General features: G+C 48.4%; 2 protein-coding genes across 5 annotated transcripts in view; one reads left to right on the forward strand and one right to left on the reverse strand.

The window, feature by feature from the left end:
* Positions 1-16,727, forward strand: part of zbtb40 (zinc finger and BTB domain containing 40) — a 42,581-nt gene extending 25,854 nt beyond the window's left edge. For 3 of the 4 annotated variants that reach the window (XM_079682915.1, XM_079682914.1, XM_079682916.1), the window contains 6 exons: positions 169-375; positions 1,757-1,921; positions 3,490-3,704; positions 5,381-5,537; positions 10,033-10,259; positions 16,303-16,727. In XM_079682915.1, coding sequence (XP_079539041.1) covers positions 169-375; positions 1,757-1,921; positions 3,490-3,704; positions 5,381-5,537; positions 10,033-10,259; positions 16,303-16,461 — 1,130 coding nt within the window. In that variant the 3' untranslated portion in view covers positions 16,462-16,727. The remainder of the gene's footprint in view (positions 1-168; positions 376-1,756; positions 1,922-3,489; positions 3,705-5,380; positions 5,538-10,032; positions 10,260-16,302) is intronic. The other variant, XM_079682917.1, reaches the window with a different exon arrangement.
* A 2,309-nt stretch (positions 16,728-19,036) lies between these two features.
* Positions 19,037-19,414, reverse strand: part of atxn7l2a (ataxin 7-like 2a) — a 34,301-nt gene continuing 33,923 nt past the window's right edge. Inside the window, exon 12 of the mRNA XM_079682908.1 lies at positions 19,037-19,195. Within this exon, the coding sequence (XP_079539034.1) occupies positions 19,180-19,195 (16 nt within the window). The 3' untranslated portion in view covers positions 19,037-19,179. The remainder of the gene's footprint in view (positions 19,196-19,414) is intronic.

The raw sequence follows: 19,414 nt of genomic DNA on the forward strand, positions 1-19,414 counted from the left end.
TGATGAAGTAGACTTGAAACTAGAGATTGAGACCATAAACTCGTTACAAAATGTTTATGGAGGTTATAAATGTTGCTGTTCTGGTCCACAAGTTGTTCACTCATCATATTGTTTTGTTGTTTTTTTCTTCTTTATGTACTTGATCGTAATGTTTCTGCTGCCATCCAGGCATGCTTTACCACAAGCGCACCGAGCACTTTGAAGAGAAACCGTTTGCTTGTGAGGACTGCGGCGCAAAGTTTGGCGCCAACTCTTCTCTGAAGAATCACATGAGGCTGCACACAGGAGAGAAACCGTACTGCTGCAAACACTGCCACATGAGCTTCAGTGTGGCTGCTGCACTCGCATACCACACCAAGAAGAAACACTCTGAGGGTAACACACACACACACACAGTCAAAAAGAAAACACTAATATTTTATCTGACCAGTTTTTAGTTTTTTATTGCCATTCAAAACTTGTATTTATTTTTCCTTTGAGTTGAATACTAACTTTATATGACCATATATTTTTACATTATTCCACTCAAAGTCCATACATTATCCTTTTGTAACACGTTCTGACTGCAAGCCACCATCTCCATTATTGAAATATAATATATATATATATATATATATAAATGTATTTAACAGAATACAAATCTGAATGTTTCCAGATCTTGTAGAAAATGTTAAGTGTGTCACAGCTTGAAAAGTCAGTCTTGTTATTAGGCGCTTTCACACCGGAGTACTTTTACCCGTACTTTTCCCGTTTAGTTCCGATAGTTCCTGGAATTTTGCGTTCACACAAAAAAGAGTACTTAGTTCAGAGAACTTTTACAGCCCGTCCACACGGCGGCGTGCATTGAAGCTTCAACGCTTCTGCCCATTCACTTTAAATGGGGTGACGTCACACTTTGCCGAACTGCATTGTGGGAGCGTCGCTTCGCTTTGCTCGCGTTGCTCGCTTCAAAAGTTGAGCAATGTTCAACTTTTGAAGCTTCGATGGAAGCGTCAGCCAATCAAATGATATGCAAGTAAAAGCTCTAGCCAATGAAACCGTATGCTTGTGTGTCCGGGGCGGGAGATTCAAGCGATTGGTTGGCGATTTACTCGGAAGGCTTCAGTAGAAGCTGCTGCCAGTCCCCAACTCCGGGGACTTCCGGCCGGGGACTTCGGGTGGCAGTATACGCCGTGAATTTGTTTGTGGCCTGCCAGTAAACCCAAAGTAGAAGAAGAAGAAGTGACGTCAGCGGCTTCATTTGTGTAATCTTCCCTCAGGGAACTTATTCGGGTGTGAACGTGATCTGTACTTAGTTCCATGGGGGCACTAAGTGCTGGGAACTAAGTGCTGGGCACTAACGGCTCGTCCACACAGCGGCGTGCTTAGTCGCTTGCCGGCGGGCATGTCTGAAGCTAGACCAACAACCAATCACCTGAATCTCCCGCCCCGGACACAAGGGCACGCGGTTTGATTGGCTAGAGCTTGTACTGGCATATGATTCGATTAGCTGACGCTTCCGTCGAAGCTTCAAAAGTTGAACATTGCTCAACTTTTGCAGCGAGCACCGTGAGAAAAGCTACGCTTTGCACAATGCAGTTCAGCGAAGCGTGACGTCACCCCATTCAAAGTGAATGGGCAGAAGCGTTGAAGCTGCTGTGTGGACGGGCCGTAAGTGCTGGGCGCAAAGTACTTGGTGTGAAAGCGACTATTGATTATTTTTCTTCAGTGACATCATTTTTTTTTAAAAAGTGTTTTGTTTCTTCTTTGTGTTCAGGAAAGATGTATGTGTGTCAGTACTGTAAGGCTGTCTTCGCCCAGTCCATTGAGCTGACTCGTCACGTGCGCACACACACCGGGGATCGGCCGTATGTGTGCAGAGAGTGTGGCAAAGGTTACAGCCAGGCCAGCGGACTCACAGTGCATCTGCACACCTTCCACAGTGAGAACACACACTCTCACGCACTGAGCAAAACACTGCAGGAACGTTTTTAAAATATATAATTGAATGATCATCTTTGATAGTTTCCTTAAATCCTTTCTTGATGGCTTGATGGCTTGATGGCGTGTCGGCGATTCAGCTTCTCTAAGCCGGCGCAGATGCCACGCGCCATGCTGGGCGGTGAAGTGATGCACAATGATATAAACAATCGCCCAGAGAAAAGTGAACTTTTAGCAAGGGTTTGAAAAGTTGCAAACTTTAAACAATTGCTCTCCGCTATACTCACCGGTCCACTCACAGTGAGAGAGAGAGAGAGAGAGAGAGAGAGAGAGAGAGAGAGAGAGAGAGAGAGAGAGAGAGAGAGAGAGAGAGAGAGAGAGAGAGAGAGAGAGAGAGAGAGAGAGAGAGAGAGAGAGAGAGACTCACACTCACACTCACACTCACACTCACACTCACACTCACACTCACACTCACACTCACACTCACACTCACACTCACACTCACACTCACACTCACAGACCCCGGTGCCAGCAGCAGGGACAGGACCGTGTTGTTAGCATCTGGTTAGCTAACTGCACTAACGGACATACGGAGCTGTTTGTTCCACAACAAGCTGGAGGAGAGCTCTCCTCTCAGACTGAGAGGCTCAGGTGAGCTAAAGGACTCTCTGAGTGTTTAGATAGTTAACTTTAGTCGAAGTTATCTCAGTGGGTCTCAAACGGTTTGGTCACAAATTATTCAAAAGATTATTTCCGCAGCACACATTCATATGATCATTATAGTTATAAAAAAAATAAGAGAATAAAGGAAAAACAGTTATGAAATACTATATGGCAGTAAAACAAGAATACAGTTTGAAAGGGGAGTGATTTGTAAAATATCCATAAAGAAAAAGAACATCTGCTTACAGTTCTGTTTCATATGGGTGTTCCCGCCTGGAACACCACCACTAGTGTGCCCTTGAGTAAGGCCCTTAGTTTACTTCAGGGAGAATGTCCCTCTAATTGGTCATTGTAAGTCGCTTTGGATAAAAGCATCAGCTAAAATGAAATGTAATGTAATGTGTTGAGAGGTATCCATAGATCTCTCCATGTTGCTCTCAAAGTGCACCAGATTGATGCTTTTAACTTCAATATTTTAAAAAAAATCTTCCCGGGGTCCAGGCGACGCCCCTGGTCATCACGCCCAACATTAGCCGCCTTTAGCTTAGCGGTGATGAAGCACAGCCATGTGTGATGTAGTTTGTTTATAGCCTAACGTTAGCTTTTTACTGCCGATTTTATTTACACTTCAAAAAACACAAAAGTGGTTAATATGGGGAAATTGTCCTTAGTGTGTGAGTATCATCAACGTGTTTGTGCCAAAGATCTCTTTTTCCGCAACATTCTATAATCCAATGAGGAAATCCCATTGCTCAATGGTGCACTTGCGAAGTCCGGGTCGGCCCACAAAAAAACTTCATCACTGCACCTCTCTGGAGTTACACATTTGCATAAAAAAGGATTTACCGAATGCAATCACTTGTTGAATACTGTAATGTATTAACTATGATCTGCTCCCCCCGTCAGATCTGTTGGAACCTCATGACTGTCAGAAGTGCTGCCTCAGCTTTTCCTCCCTGGAGGAGCACCGGCAGCACATCCACGAGCTCCATCCCAAGGAGTTCCACAAGTGCCCCACATGCGACAAGGTGTTCACCAGCGCCGCCCTGCTGGACAAACACAAGGGCACACACACAGGAAGCAAGCCCTTCAGCTGCGAGCTCTGCAACAAGTCCTACCAGGTCTGAGGTCATGTCTTTAACCCTTCTTTTGCGTTTCGGGTCAAATCTAACAGAGTGATTTAGTTTTTTCGATCATAAATATTGTGTTTTTCATTCAATTGCCTCAAGACCTTATGTTATCCTCCACACTAGGCCTCTGAACATATGCAATTGATGATCACCACTTGCATTGATTTTTTAGTGATTTATTCAACAGTGAAACACCCTTGATGTTTTCGGTCAGAATTGACCGCCATAGGAAATGAATGGGTATGATTGTATTATGTCTATCCTGCCGAGGGGAAACATCTACACACACACACACACACACACACACACACACACACACACACACACACACACACACACACACACACACACACACACACACACACACACACACACACACACTCTCTCACAAACACACATACAGTTCTTGTGCTTGTGTCCCCCCACACAGACAAAACAATTTACTCTAAGTTACGGGAACCTCTCACTTTCTCGCAATGTACACACAAACACAAACACACACACACACACATACATACATACATATACACACATACACATGCACACACACTTCTTGTGCTTATGTCCCCCCACACCTTCCAGACGAAACAATTGACTCTAAGTTACGGGAACCTCTCACTTTCTTGCGCTGTATGATAAAATGTATCATACCATCTCACAGGTACGAGCTCTGTGCCCCTCGAGAAAGAAAAACCTCTCACTTTCTCGCGCTAAATGCCCCTCCCTTACTGCCTCTCATGCAGTTATATTTGTGCCTTGCTCAAATTTGACTCAGTGACACAATGAGTAGGCGACCGATTAGGCGATTTTCTGTCTAAAGTATTAGCATCTAAATATAGTGAAAGTACCAATAGTAAAAGTAGTCATTGTGAAGATTGGTCCATTTCAGCATAATATATATGATATGTGTTATAATGATTGATCATTAAAGTGTTATCAAAGCTGGTAAAGGTGCAGCTAGTTTGAATGACTTTGCACACAGGTGAGCAGACTGTATGCAGCTCGAATCATTTCTCCAGACTCGGTGTTTGCAAAAGGATATGGAAATATTTAGAGATGAAAGTCTGTTGGAAAAAAAATTCCATTCAAATATATTTTCAATACCTTCACTTGCATAGTTTGTGCAAACAATTAAACCATAATAGAGTTGTTATTTATATTGATAAGCTAATAGTTTCAACAGAAATGTTTATTTCCAAAGGTTACATGACATTATATTTTAATGTCCCACATAGTACAAACACACTCTTTGTCCCAAATGTGACTTAGTCAGCCTATTGTTTATTGCCTCCATCAAAATGTTTACATCCTGTATTAGTAGGAATGCTCGATTATAGCAAAAATTATCATCACAATTATTTTGGTCAATAATTGATATCACAATTATTAAAAACGATTATCCATTTACTTTGAAAACATCCATTTATTGAAAAAAAACAGATTACCCTGAACTTTAAGTATAATTTAAACTGAAAACAAAATGAAAAATGTTTTACTTTTTGTTTTTTTAATAAAAAATAATGATCGTTTTATTTAGATTACGTTGTTTTCGTAATCGTTGCAAGCCAAAATCATAATCGAGATTAAAATATGATTAATTGCACAGCCCTAATGGAGAGCATGGTGTCCTGTGTATTTAATGTATGTGTCCCTCTCGGTTTCCGTAGCAACTGTCAGGCCTCTGGTACCACAACAGGACCAACCACCCTGACATGTTTGCTAACCACACCCGGCAGCTCAAGACTCTGTGCCAGTGTGACGTCTGCTTCAAGTTCTTCCCCAGCGCTGCCAGTGTGGCCAAACACCAGGCAGCAGAGCACCAGGGTGAACACACACACACACACACACACACACACACACACACACACACACACACACACACACACACACACACACACACACACACACACACACACACACACACACACACACACACACACCACACACACAACACAGGCTCACATTATAATACACAAGATGCATCAAAGCTATTAAGCCTCAAGAAGAATCTGAGACATATTTTTCTACATCTCAATTTCTTTTATGTTTCACAAGTGCATCGTAGATGTTATCATAAACAGTCTGGTTCCTATTCACTGTGGTCATCATGGCATCAAGGAGGGATGAAGAACAGAGGAAACAACATCATACATTTAGTAGATATGAAATCTCAAATCTGTGAGAAAAGGAGACCCAAGAGGTCGTGAAAGTGATAGATGCTACCGTAAAAAAAAAGCTTTTGGTGGAAATCCATTGATCAGACTTTTTAGCCTGATACAGATCCTTGATCCAATATGATAAATGATTCAAGTTTCCCCAATTTGAATTTCATTTGTCTGTGTGTAATGTGTAGGTGGAAAGAAAAAGGTTTGGTTCTTCAAATGATCTTCAGTTTTTGTATTATTCTCAGTTTGATCCTCTTGTAGATGTTGGATCACAGCATGGTCAAACCACATGGGTTTTTCTAGTGTCAGCTATGCAAATTCTCCTCACTATTGGATCCATCATCATGCTCTAACTGGAGAGAAGACAGCACATCACGTGTTGTGTTTGACAGCCTGTTTAGCGGCTAACAGCAGCTCCTTGTCTCCTCTCCTCCCTGACCCTGTGTTCTCCTCTCCTCCCTGACCCTGTGTTCTCCTCTCCTCCCTGACCCTGTGTTCTCCTCTCCTCCCTGACCCCGTGTTCTCCTCTCCTCCCTGACCCCATGTTCTCCCCCCTGACCCCGTGTTCTCCCCCCTGACCCCGTGTTCTCCCCCCTGACCCCGTGTTCTCCCCCCTGACCCCGTGTTCTCCTCCCTGACCCCGTGTTCTGACCCCGTGTTCTCCCCCCTGACCCCGTGTTCCCCCCCCTGACCCCGTGTTCTCCTCCCTGACCCTGTCTTCTCTTCCCCCCTGACCCTGTGTTCTCCTCCCCCCTGACCCTGTGTTCTCCTCCCCCCTGACCCCGTGTTCTCCTCCCTGACCTCGTGTTCTCCCCCCTGACCCCGTGTTCTCCTCCCTGACCTCGTGTTCTCCCCCCTGACCCCGTGTCCTCCTCCCCCCTGACCCCGTGTTCTCCTCCCTGACCCCGTGTTCTCCTCCCCCCTGACCCCGTGTTCTCCCCCCTGACCCCGTGTTCTCCCCCCTGACCCCGTGTTCCCCCCCCTGACCCCGTGTTCTCCTCCCTGACCCTGTCTTCTCCTCCTCCCTGACCCCGTGTTCTCCTCCCTGACCCCGTGTTCTCCTCTCCTCCCTGACCCTGTGTTCTCCTCTCCTCCCTGACCCCGTGTTCTCCTCTCCTCCCTGACCCCATGTTCTCCCCCCTGACCCCGTGTTCTCCCCCCTGACCCCGTGTTCTCCCCCCTGACCCCGTGTTCTCCTCCCTGACCCCGTGTTCTCCTCCCTGACCCCGTGTTCTCCCCCCTGACCCCGTGTTCTCCTCCCTGACCCCGTGTTCTCCTCCCCCCTGACCCCGTGTTCTCCCCCCTGACCCCGTGTTCTCCTCCCTGACCCCGTGTTCTGACCCCGTGTTCTCCCCCCTGACCCCGTGTTCCCCCCCCTGACCCCGTGTTCTCCTCCCTGACCCTGTCTTCTCCTCCCCCCTGACCCTGTGTTCTCCTCCCCCCTGACCCCGTGTTCTCCTCCCTGACCTCGTGTTCTCCCCCCTGACCCCGTGTTCTCCCCCCTGACCCTGGGTTCTCCTCCCCCCTGACCCCGTGTCCTCCTCCCCCCTGACCCCGTGTTCTCCTCCCTGACCCCGTGTTCTCCTCCCCCCTGACCCCGTGTTCTCCCCCCTGACCCCGTGTTCTCCTCCCCCCTGACCCCGTGTTCTCCCCCCTGACCCCGTGTTCTCCCCCCTGACCCCGTGTTCTCCCCCCTGACCCCGTGTTCTCCTCCCCCCTGACCACGTGTTCTCCCCCCTGACCCCGTGTTCTCCTCCCTGACCCTGTGTTCTCCTCCCCCCTGACCCTGTGTTCTCCTCTCCTCCCTGACCCTGTGTTCTCCTCCCCCCTGACCCTGTGTTCTCCTCCCCCCTGACCCCGTGTTCTCCTCCCTGACCCCGTGTTCTCCCCCCTGACCCCGTGTTCTCCCCCCTGACCCCGTGTTCTCTTCCCTGACCCCGTGTTCTCCTCCCCGCTAACCCCGTGTTCTCCTCCCCCCTGACCCCGTGTTCTCCTCCCTGACCCCGTGTTCTCCCCCCTGACCCCGTGTTCTCCCCCCTGACCCCGTGTTCTCCTCCCTGACCCTGTGTTCTCCTCCCCCCTGACCCTGTGTTCTCCTCCCCCCTGACCCTGTGTTCTCCTCTCCCCCCTGACCCCGTGTTCTCCCCCCTGACCCTGTGTTCTCCTCCCTGACCCTGTGTTCTCCTCCCTGACCCCGTGTTCTCCTCCCCCCTGACCCCGTGTTCTCCCCCCTGACCCCGTGTTCTCCCCCCTGACCCCGTGTTCTCCTCCCTGACCCCGTGTTCTCCTCCCTGACCCTGTGTTCTCCTCCCCCCTGACCCTGTGTTCTCCTCTCCTCCCTGACCCCGTGTTCTCCTCCCTGACCCTGTGTTCTCCTCCCTGACCCTGTGTTCTCCTCCCCCCTGACCCCGTGTTCTCCCCCCTGACCCCTTGTTCTCCCCCCTGACCCCGTGTTCTCCCCCCTGACCCCGTGTTCTCCTCCCTAACCCCGTGTTCTCTTCCCTGACCCCGTGTTCTCCCCCCTGACCCCGTGTTCTCCTCCCTGACCCCGTGTTCTCCTCCCCCCTGACCCCGTGTTCTCCCCCCTGACCCCGTGTTCCCCCCCCTGACCCCGTGTTCTCCTCCCTGACCCCGTGTTCTCCTCCCCCCTGACCCTGTGTTCTCCTCCCCCCTGACCCCGTGTTCTTCTCCCCCCTGACCCCGTGTTCTCCTCCCCCCTGACCCCGTGTTCTCCTCCCTGACCCGGTGTTCTCCTCCCCCCTGACCCGGTGTTCTCCTCCCCCCTGACCCCGTGTTCTCCTCCCCCCTGACCCCGTGTTCTCCTCCCCCCTGACCCCGTGTTCTCCCCCCTGACCCCGTGTTCCCCCCCCTGACCCCTTGTTCTCCTCCCTGACCCTGTGTTCTCCTCCCCCCTGACCCCGTGTTCTCCCCCCTGACCCTGTGTTCTCCTCCCTGACCCCGTGTTCTCCCCCCTGACCCCGTGTTCTCCCCCCTGACCCCATGTTCTCCCCCCTGACCCCGGGTTCTCCTCCCCCCTGACCCTGTGTTCTCCTCCCTAACCCTGTGTTCTCTTCCCTGACCCCGTGTTCTCCCCCCTGACCCCGTGTTCTCCTCCCTGACCCCGTGTTCTCCTCCCCCCTGACCCCGTGTTCTCCCCCCTGACCCCGTGTTCCCCCCCCTGACCCCGTGTTCTCCTCCCTGACCCTGTGTTCTCCTCCCCCCTGACCCTGTGTTCTCCTCCCCCCTGACCCCGTGTTCTCCTCCCCCCTGACCCCGTGTTCTCCTCCCTGACCCCATGTTCTCCCCCCTGAACCCGTGTTCTCCTCCCTGACCCCGTGTTCTCCCCCCTGACCCCGTGTTCTCCCCCCTGACCCTGGGTTCTCCTCCCCCCTGACCCCGTGTTCTCCTCCCCCCTGACCCCGTGTCCTCCTCCCCCCTGACCCCGTGTTCTCCTCCCTGACCCCGTGTTTTCCCCCCTGACCCCGTGTTCTCCTCCCTGACCCCGTGTTCTCCCCCCTGACCCCGTGTTCTCCTCCCTGACCTCGTGTTCTCCTCCCTGACCCCGTGTTCTCCCCCCTGACCCCGTGTTCTCCTCCCTGAACCCGTGTTCTCCTCCCTGACCCTGTGTTCTCCTCTCCTCTCTGACCCCGTGTTCTCCTCCCTGACCCCGTGTTCTCCTCCCCCCTGACCCCTTGTCCTCCTCCCCCCTGACCCCGTGTTCTCCTCCCTGACCCCGTGTTTTCCCCCCTGACCCCGTGTTCTCCCCCCTGACCCCGTGTTCTCCCCCCTGACCCCGTGTTCTCCTCCCTGACCCCGTGTTCTCCTCCCTGACCCCGTGTTCTCCCCCCTGACCCCGTGTTCTCCTCCCTGAACCCGTGTTCTCCTCCCTGACCCTGTGTTCTCCTCCCCCCTGACCCTGTGTTCTCCTCCCCCCTGACCCTGTGTTCTCCTCTCCTCCCTGACCCCGTGTTCTCCTCCCTGACCCTGTGTTCTCCTCCCCCCTGACCCTGTGTTCTCCTCCCCCCTGACCCCGTGTTCTCCTTCCCCCTGACCCCGTGTTCTCCTCCCCCCTGAACCTGTGTTCTCCTCCCCCCTGACCCTGTGTTCTCCCCCCTGACCCTGTGTTCTCCTCCCTGCCCCCGTGTTCTCCTCAGGCTCCACGGCTGCAATGCTCACCTGTCCCTACTGCCCTGCTGTGCTGGGGGGAGAGGAGGAGCTGCAGGAGCACCTCAGCAGCCAGCACTTGGAGGCCTCCAGCTGCCCCTTCTGCTCCCTGCTCTGCTGCTCCCAGCTGGAGCTGCAGGAGCATCTGCTCTCCTGCCACATGGAGGCTCAGGAGGAGCAGGGGGGGGAGGAGGAGCAGGAGTCCAGCTCCCACACTGTAAGCATCATTACATCAACAAAAGGACTTTTGAATATCAGGTCATGAGTTAAGTCATTTATAGATAGGGTTGGGAACCGATAAGAAAAAGCCGGGTTCCGGGTACCCATTCAAAATCAGGGCTCGACATTAAGGGCTGCCCGATGGCCCGGGGCCATCTAGTATTTAGCTCGGGCAATGAAGCCTCACCTGCTGGTTGCCCGATCGGGTAATCTATTATGCCAGTGTCATGCAGCTTGCGGATCCAGTAATGAGTGACCCGACAGTGAAACTAAACATATATATAACTAGTTACGGTAGTTTGAGAGGTAATTAAAATAGCTACGTGTGATATTCTAACCTGAAGTGTGTGTTTTGTCCGCTCACCGCTGCATGTGATCATGCAGAGCTGCGTGTCGACTCGTCAGCAGCAGCTGACTCTCTCTTCCGTCAGATTAGACTTCACTCGCGTTTATGTCCATATCGATCAGATCCAGCTAGTTCTAGCTAATGATATGACTACCTGCTTATTAAAAGACACCTAAACAATAAGCGTCGCTATGCAACTGGGTGAGGCCACACAGTATAGCGCAGCATTATGCATTTGTTTACATGCCTACCGGAACCCCGAGGCATTATCAACAGATCAACGCACAATCAACCCATACAGCACATCTCTTTCTCCACATTAAGTGTTAGACATTAGAATTGACTATTCTTGTCTGTCACATAAGTGGCGCAACTGAAGCGGTATTGCGCTAAAGGGAAATTATTTTGACCGAAGAGATTTAGATTTGCCGGCTAACGGGAACTCTGACGTCGCCATTTTGTATGCTTCGCGGATGCGCTCGGCTCCTCTCGACTACTGCTCGGGTCTGCTCGGTCAGCTTCCGGATGAGGAAGCATTCGTTCCACCAACTTACAGTAGATAACATTACAAACATTTTTAACAGGGGCCATAATAGTGTAAATAATGTTTGTTTTGGCAGTTACAACTGAATGTAACGTTTTCTACTTTTTTACATCTGGGAAGGCATTTGCCTTCATCAGATGGAAAGTGTCTTGACCAACAACTTAAGTATTTCTTATAGCTATGCAGGACATGCAAGAGAGCAAACACAAACAAGAACAAACAAACAAGTGAAATGAAGAATAACATTGAAATTGTACAATATAATATTGTGGTGGTTCATCTTATAATTCAGTCTAGAGAATGCACCAGACAGCATCTAAGGCCTGCAAAAATCTAAATGTTCTAGGGGGAGGCCCCCCAAAACCTTCGTGTGTCATTTAGTCCGCGCGCATCTTTCAGGGCAATCTCTATTGGGCTCAGGGCAGGGGCGGAGCTTCAGGGGGGGCTGTAGGGGCAGGGCTCACCGGGCCCGGGACGGTCGGGACCCAATGGGGGCCCGTCGCCGAGGCAGCAGGCTCCGCCCCCGAGATATTCGCCGGCGGGCCCTGCTGCCTCGCGCCACTGAGTGCACTGACGTTCCTGGTCTTATTAGGTATAAAGCATTGTAGCCTATAATATGAGTTGAACTTGTGCTGCTATTTTCACACTCACATTTAACATTAAAACATGAAAAATTGCAAGTGAATCCCTTCTATTGTCTCCAAATATATTTTGGGTAAAATCGTCATCAACAGCCGTCCATCAACATCATACGTAAATGAACGTCAACGTCATCATCAATCACTTGTCATTCAACAGAGCACTGTCTAGGCATGAGCAGTTATAAACACAAAAGTGGAGCTACAAAACGCAAAGAAAAAGATAAAAAGGACCAAGGAAAAGCCAAATTGTCCAAGCTAGATGGATATTTTTTTCGCCCTACTCCTCCTCCTGCGGGAGATGAACCTGAAGTTGTTGCCACTGCCAGCCGTGTTTCATCCCCGAGCCCCAGCCCGCCAACAACGTTAGTGGGGGTTAGCCAGATTTACAGGTAGGCTACAATCACGGACACACACTGTCAACAAGAAAATGTGAGTTTGTGGTAAATGTTGATATCATGGTTGTTGTTACTTCGTGTAGCTCAACCGCCTAGCTTATTTCGTTTTCTGTCTCTCGGCTGTAGTGATGATGATAATAATAATAATAATAATAATAATAATAATAATAATAATAGGGACGACTCAGCAGCTGCTAGCTGCTCGTCTAGAGGAGAGCCAGGCCTGACGCTTGACCAGCCGCACCCCTCCCCCTCCGACTCCTTACCTGCTACCGCAAAGTGAAGAAGTACCAGACACTGGGAATGAAAGCAGCAACAGGTCTCCTCCTCACGCTACTCCTACGGGTGAAACTCAGACCACGGATCATGATGTGTCCTGCAATTATCCTCTGGAGCGTTTTCCGACTGATCGGGCAAACTATTTTTGAAAACATTGAGGACGCCAATATCAAAAGATATATCCTAAAAATGGGCCCATGCAAACCCAAAGGTCCATTTCCCAAAGACAAGGATAACTGTTGCTTTTCAGAAAGCTATTACACCTCCACCACTAAAGTTGGGATGAAATTTCCACGCAGCTGGATGTGATATTCCCCAAAATTGGACTGCTGCTACTGTGAGCCTTGCTGGCTTTTTGCCAACCGAAAGGCACCGTTCTACAACAATGCATGGGTAAACGGAATAAAAGACTGGAAACATCTTTCTACTAAAATTGAGAGGCATGAATCCACTCAAATACACCTTGGTGCATGCGTAGTATATGAGCAGTGGAAAACCAACGGCACAATAGACGCTGACATGGAGAGGAATGTGCGTAATGCCGCCCAATTTTGGAGACAGGTCGTGGAGCGCATTGTTAATGTAACTCTCACTCTAGCTTCAAGCAACTTGGCATTCAGGGGCCATCGAGAGGTTCTAGGTCAGGGAAAAGCTGGCAACTTTTTGTCAATAATAGAATTATTGGCTCGCTACGACCCTGTTTTGAAAGAGCTAATCAACCGAACAGAAGGGTCAGTGAAATACCTCAGTCACCAGATTCAAGATGAGATTATTTACATATTATCTCAACGTGTGAAAGCTGACATCATTGATGAAATAAACGAAGCCCCATTTTATTCCGTCATCATGGACACAACGCAAGATGTGTCAAAGATAGACCAGTTGAGTCAGGTTTACCGCTACATAACTGTTGTTAAGAACGACATGGATATTGCAACAGATATACAGATCAATGAAGTCTTTTTGGGTTTTGAAGTGACTAAAGGTTCATCAGCTTCAGAGCTTGAAAACAACATCCTTGGTTCTATAGAGAAAAACGGATTAGATCTGTTTAAATGTCGCGGACAGGGCTATGAAGGGGCGGCTAATATGAGTGGTGTGTATTCAGGCGTGCAAGCAAGAATAGCCGAGAAGGAGCCCCTTGCCCACTATGTTCATTGCGCTGCTCATAATCTCAACCTAGCACTCAACGACTCTGTTAAAAATGTCCCTGGAGTGAAGCAGTTCTATGACACTGTAGAGACGCTCTACAACTTTTTGGGTCACAGTATCAAACGATGGGCATTGCTCAGTGAGTTAATCACGCCAGAGAGCAGAACTATCACATTAAAACGCTTATGTCCCACTCGCTGGTCATCTCGCCATGATGCGCTTGTTGCGTTAAGGCACAGATATGGAGACATTATAAAAGCCCTCGTCAAAATATCCCTTACCAGTGACAAAAAGGATGAGCGCAATGAAGCAAGTGTACTCAAGAATGCCATAAGCAAATGTAGCTTTCTATTTTTGGTCAACATGCAGACCAAGATTTTGGAAAGCATAAATTGTGCTTCACAGTTAATGCAAGCAAAAGACGCGGATATTCTCAAAGCATCTACTCTACTGCAAAATGCCATCAGTGTTTTGGTGGAGTATAGGGGACAATTTGATGAGGCGAAGTCCGCCACTCTTACCCTGGCTACTAAATGGGGAAGTCAAACACAGTTTGAAACAACCAGGGCCAGGAAAGTTAAGAGACACTTTGATGAACTTTCTGAAGACAGCCGCCTCACTGACGCAGAGAGCAACTTTCGGGTGACCGTTTTCAATGCATGTCTCGATATAATCATCCAGCAACTGTCCCAAAGATTCACCATCTTAAATGCAACTGTGAACATGTTTGAGGCAATTCACCCCAACACACTACTACAAGCAAAGGATGAGGATTTACACCAAGCTGCCCAGCGGCTTAGAGAGCACTACAGTCGGGACATCGCCGCCAGCTTCCCTGGCCAGCTGCTTTCTTTCAGAACCTGTTTCAGGGACAAAATACAAAAACTAAAAACTGTCGCGGATCTGGTAAAAATGCTCATTGTTTACAACCCAGCAGTAACATCTACATTCAGTGAGGTTTGCACAGCCTTCATCTTATTTCTGACTCTTCCTGTCACCGTGGCAACCGCCGAGCGCTCTTTCTCCAAATTAAAACTCATCAAAAACTATTTGAGGAGCACGATGGGACAGGAGAGACTGAGTGGACTGGCCTTGCTGTCCATCGAAAGTGACCGAGCCAAGAAATTGGACATACAGCGGATTGTGGACGAGTTCGCGGAGCGCAAGGCTCGCCGAGTGCCCTTCAAGTAGTGGGGAGTACACTTCAAATTTAATTTGTACAGTAGCCTACTTGTACGTGAATGTATGGGCCGCCGTGCCAATTTTACACTGCTGTGCTCTCATGGTGGCGGCTGGCTGTCCATGGTGAATGGTGTGTCAGAAATGTAGTCATTTTATTAGGCTATGTTTTCGTTGTCCTTGTGGTTTGTTGGACTTTATGTCATGTTATATCATTATTATCTCTGATATATATTTCGTTTCTATACCCTTTGCAGAAACGAAATATTAAATATTACACCTTTTCTTTTGTTACTTTTCTTTCAAACATTGTTTTAAATTGTAATCTTACTGATTGAGCGACTTTTTACGCACGAGCGTCAGATTACCATACCCCGGACTCCCGATATTTTTGTCAAGCTTTATTGGGTTTAAAGGGCCCGGTCATGTGGCCCCGCCCCCCGGCCCGGGTTTGATATGTGCCGCCAGTGGCTCAGGGCCATCTGTAAATTAGCTTAGATGGCTCACAGGGCCATCTCCCAAAATCCTTAATGTCATGCACTGAAAATACACAATTTTGGTTCTGCTTAACGGTTCCTAAACGCGGTAGACCCTTTATTCCAGTGGGTCCGTCTGTGCCGCGCTGACCCGGTGGAATACAGGGGCGGACTGGCCATCTGTGTGTTCTGGAGAATCACAGAGCGGCCGATCGGCTCGGTACGCTGACGGCCGGCACCGCCCTTAATTCTTTTAAACGGCATCAAGTAAGTTGCGCTGACAGGCGACAGAGGTCCACAGTTGCCCCGCAGCGAGGTTCCCCCCGCCCTCCAGTAGACAGTTCACGAGCTCAGTCACTTCATAACACCAAAGATGGGTCGCGGTAAACGCTCTGAAATGAGGCTCCACTACACTAAAAAAGACAAAGACAAGGCACAGTGTAATGCCTGTTAATAGCTTGCCACAGGCATAGCTCAGTTAAAATAAAGCACAGCTATTGTGCAATACATTTGTATTGCATGTATATTTTTTATTTGTAAAAATTTCAGTTAAAGCTTAAAAGAATAAAGATATGTTTGTTATCTAAACGTTTGACCTCTTTTACAATTTTGGAAACGAAACGGGGAATCGATAAGCAGAACCGGAATCGGAATCGATACATTTCAAACGATACCCATCCCTTGGTAACAATGTCAAAAATGAGTGGTTTTTTTTGCTTGTTTTACCTCATTTACCTACTATCCCTTTAGCACATGCTGAATGAGCAAGAGACAAATCAAACATTTGACTCAACTTATTCATTTACAGATGCTTTTAAACATTAGCCTGATGTGGTAGCTGGACATTTCTTACTTCTTTTAAATACTGAACAGCGCAGAAGTGAAACCAAGATGTATTTGTAGGTGCAACACTGAGGGGGGGCGGGGCACAGTGCAGAAACAGTGAACGTTTCCACCAACAGAACAGAGCAGCTTCACCCTTTATAAATAAATACAAATCTTGAACATATGACTTCTCTCTCCAATCAGGAGACTTCAGCACATCCAGCAGGAAATGAAGGGGCGGAGTCAGAGGCCCAGCAGGTGTTTGTGGCTCTGGCAGGAGGCGGAGAGGTCAACATGTACGAGCTGCTCAACAGCTCCGTCACCATCATCTGTGAGGACAAGGCGGCAGCTGCGGACTCCTGACCCGACCTCTGACCCCTGGAGGATCAGAGGTATGTCTCAGCTACAACACACACAACCCAGGCCATGGACTCAGTGTGATGAAGCTTCACGTGTACTCCAGCTGTATGGCCGTTTTCAGACCAGTGATGGTTCCTGACTTTGGAAATAGTTCTCATTAATTTAAGTCCAGCTCTGCAAACTCCAATCCCTGATGAAGACTTTACGTGTTTGTTTATTGAAGGAGTTTTTTCTGTGTCACCAAATTCCATAAAAAAGACTAAAACCCACTGTGTGTGTGTGTTCCTTTCATTGCTCTCCAACATCACTCTTTCATCTGTGGTTCTCTGACAAGTTGTCCTAAAGTCTTTCAAAACGTTTCAGAAATGTAGTTTTTTTTTTTTTTTAAAAAGGTTCCTCTCAAATATCTGGTTGCTTTTTAGTATCGAGCCAACAGAACATAGTGTGTTAGTTGATGACAGCTCCTCGGACGTGCACTTTTTCTCATTTAAAATAAAATACAATACCAATTCAAATTCTGTGTTTATTACAGATAGTGCTGAAAAGGACTGGAGAAACAACTTCCACTGTGATCTCCTCATACAGCACAGCCCATACCCATAGAGTGAGTTGTTCTCAGTAGCATCTCAAAAGTAAAGAAGTAACACAATTTTCACTATTTGGATTTGAATGCCTCTTTTTCATCAAGGAAACATCATTATTGCAGAACATGATCATCAAACTGATTCAAACATGGCAACAAACCCAGCAAAGAAGAGCGGCCGGTTAAACCCAGTCTGGAGATGAAAAGGTGGAGCATTTCCTGGTTCCAGACTACTTCCTGGCGCTACCTATAAAGTCTATGAGCGTTAGAGAACGTTGAATGTTGAATTATCTTCCATTATTATTTTTAATTACACACACATTCCATGACCATCAAATGGTATTATGTCCAAAAAGTATTTACATAAGCTGCCTGTGTGTGCTGCATAACATCCAAAAGGTCTTAGTGCATCAGCTTTACAAATGAGGGCTCTGGCTGAGTGCTGGATACATCCTTTTGCTGTGAAAAACCTCCTGCTTGGACTTTGATAGGCCATGAATACAGCCTGTCAGGCAGTCTCTGCTGTGTGGCCTTCTCAGCTAGTTCTGTAGACAGTTCACCCACATGTTTACTATTTTCAAAATGCCTCTATAAGAAAGTAATTAGCTCAAAGCGCCCTCCAGCAATACGTGATATTCTATAGTATCATTCATGACTCTACATGATGGTGGCCATGCTCTATTAAAGCTGCATTGATTGGTTTGTGTGGCCACGGAGGAACAGAAGCCCTCCTCCCTGCTTATTTGTACATTCTGCAGACACTGAGCAACGTTAGCATTTATTTAGTGGTGTTAGTGTCCTCATGCTGAACCTCAGTCCAATATCTGCTCCCCTTCAGCTATGTTTGGTCTCCTTATTTAAATATCCAAACATATTACTGACTGATGGAACTTGCTTTAAATGTGGCTAATTTAAGCAGCCAAGACAGACAAATGTATCACAAAAGAATACATATATAGAATTTGCATGCTGGTCTCAAATCATCCACAGCACCTTCATCATTTTCACTGTATACGGAGTGCAAATATTCCTTGCAGATGTGTCAGGACGACCACGACCTGCTGGGTCTTCATACATGTGTTCTACGTAGGGCATGGTTACCCACACTGTGCATACACTCCTCCTGTCCTCAGCAGGAGTCTGAGCTTGAAGGCCTTTTGTTCTCTTGCTGGAGTTAGTGAGTCAGGAGGTATCAGGGTTCATATATGAGCAAACAACCTGGTAATGCATACCGTCCAATTTCTGCCCAAAATGTATATTCTGTACTTCTTTCAATTCATTCATCCATTCATTTATCAAATGGAATCACACAAAAAAAAACAGCCTGCTGCAACCCTCTGGTCTTTGCACTTGGTATAAGAAACTAAAACTGTTATAATAATTTCAGCATTCATTTGAGCAGAGAAATTAGAAAGCACAAATGAATTGTTTAATTTAAGGTTGAAAGTGTTCTTCAGTAACTAACAACAATTGAGCACAGTAATTCTAAAGTTCTCTACAGACAGCGGCGCTGTAAGACAGACATGTTTTTATGTTGTGATACTTGTTTAACTTCCAAAGGCTGCTTTAGCTCCTGCTCCGGTCTGATCGAGTACAAGGTCAATCCAAAATGGCCCCAGAGGGATTGAGGGGGATCTCCTGTGCTTTCTAGCTGGTGATCTTCTTGCGTGGCAGGTAGGCGTTAGTGATCTGGTTCATCACCACCAGGGCAGGGAAGAGGGGCAGCAGGAGGAAGGCCCACCAGGCAAGGCCTTTCACTGTGGCCTGGAACCAGTCAGAAAACATGGCCGACACCACGGTGACGGTGGCCAGCAGGTAGACCACCAGGCCACAGGTGGCGTGGTACAGCTTCAGCCTCAGCGGGGGGGAAGACAGGCGCAGCAGCTTAGGAAAGAGGAGGCCGACGCCGCAGGCCGCCTGCAGCGCAGTTGCAGCCAGAGTGCAGACCCCCAGCACGCTGTGCCAGGTCAGCAGGTGGGGGAGCTCCGACACGTTCTTACTGGCCACCATGAAGCCCAGGCCGGTGGCCGCGGCTATCAGGACCAGAGCCTGGCAGAACCAGTGCAGACGGACTTTACCTTTCCGGGACACGAAACAGAAGGGGGATCCTTCAGCCGAGAAGAGGAGGACGCCTTCAGTCATACACAGGCAGTACTGCAGGGGGGGGGGACACGGGAGGGGCATGTGTTATTGAGGGTATGTAGAAAGACAAAACAAGGTGTTCTGGTGTTGGAAAATAAAAGGACGAGCTGGAGGCCCAGATGAGTTATTTTATAAAACCAGAACTCATCCTGTGCATTACGCTGATATATTAAAGAAAGAAAAGGCTGTGTTTTAGCTATTTGTTTACGGTTGTTTGTGGATACTTTGGCT

The sequence above is a fragment of the Notothenia rossii genome, assembly GCF_949606895.1.
Source record: "Notothenia rossii genome assembly, chromosome: 5".
Taxonomy (NCBI): Eukaryota; Metazoa; Chordata; class Actinopteri; order Perciformes; family Nototheniidae; genus Notothenia; species Notothenia rossii.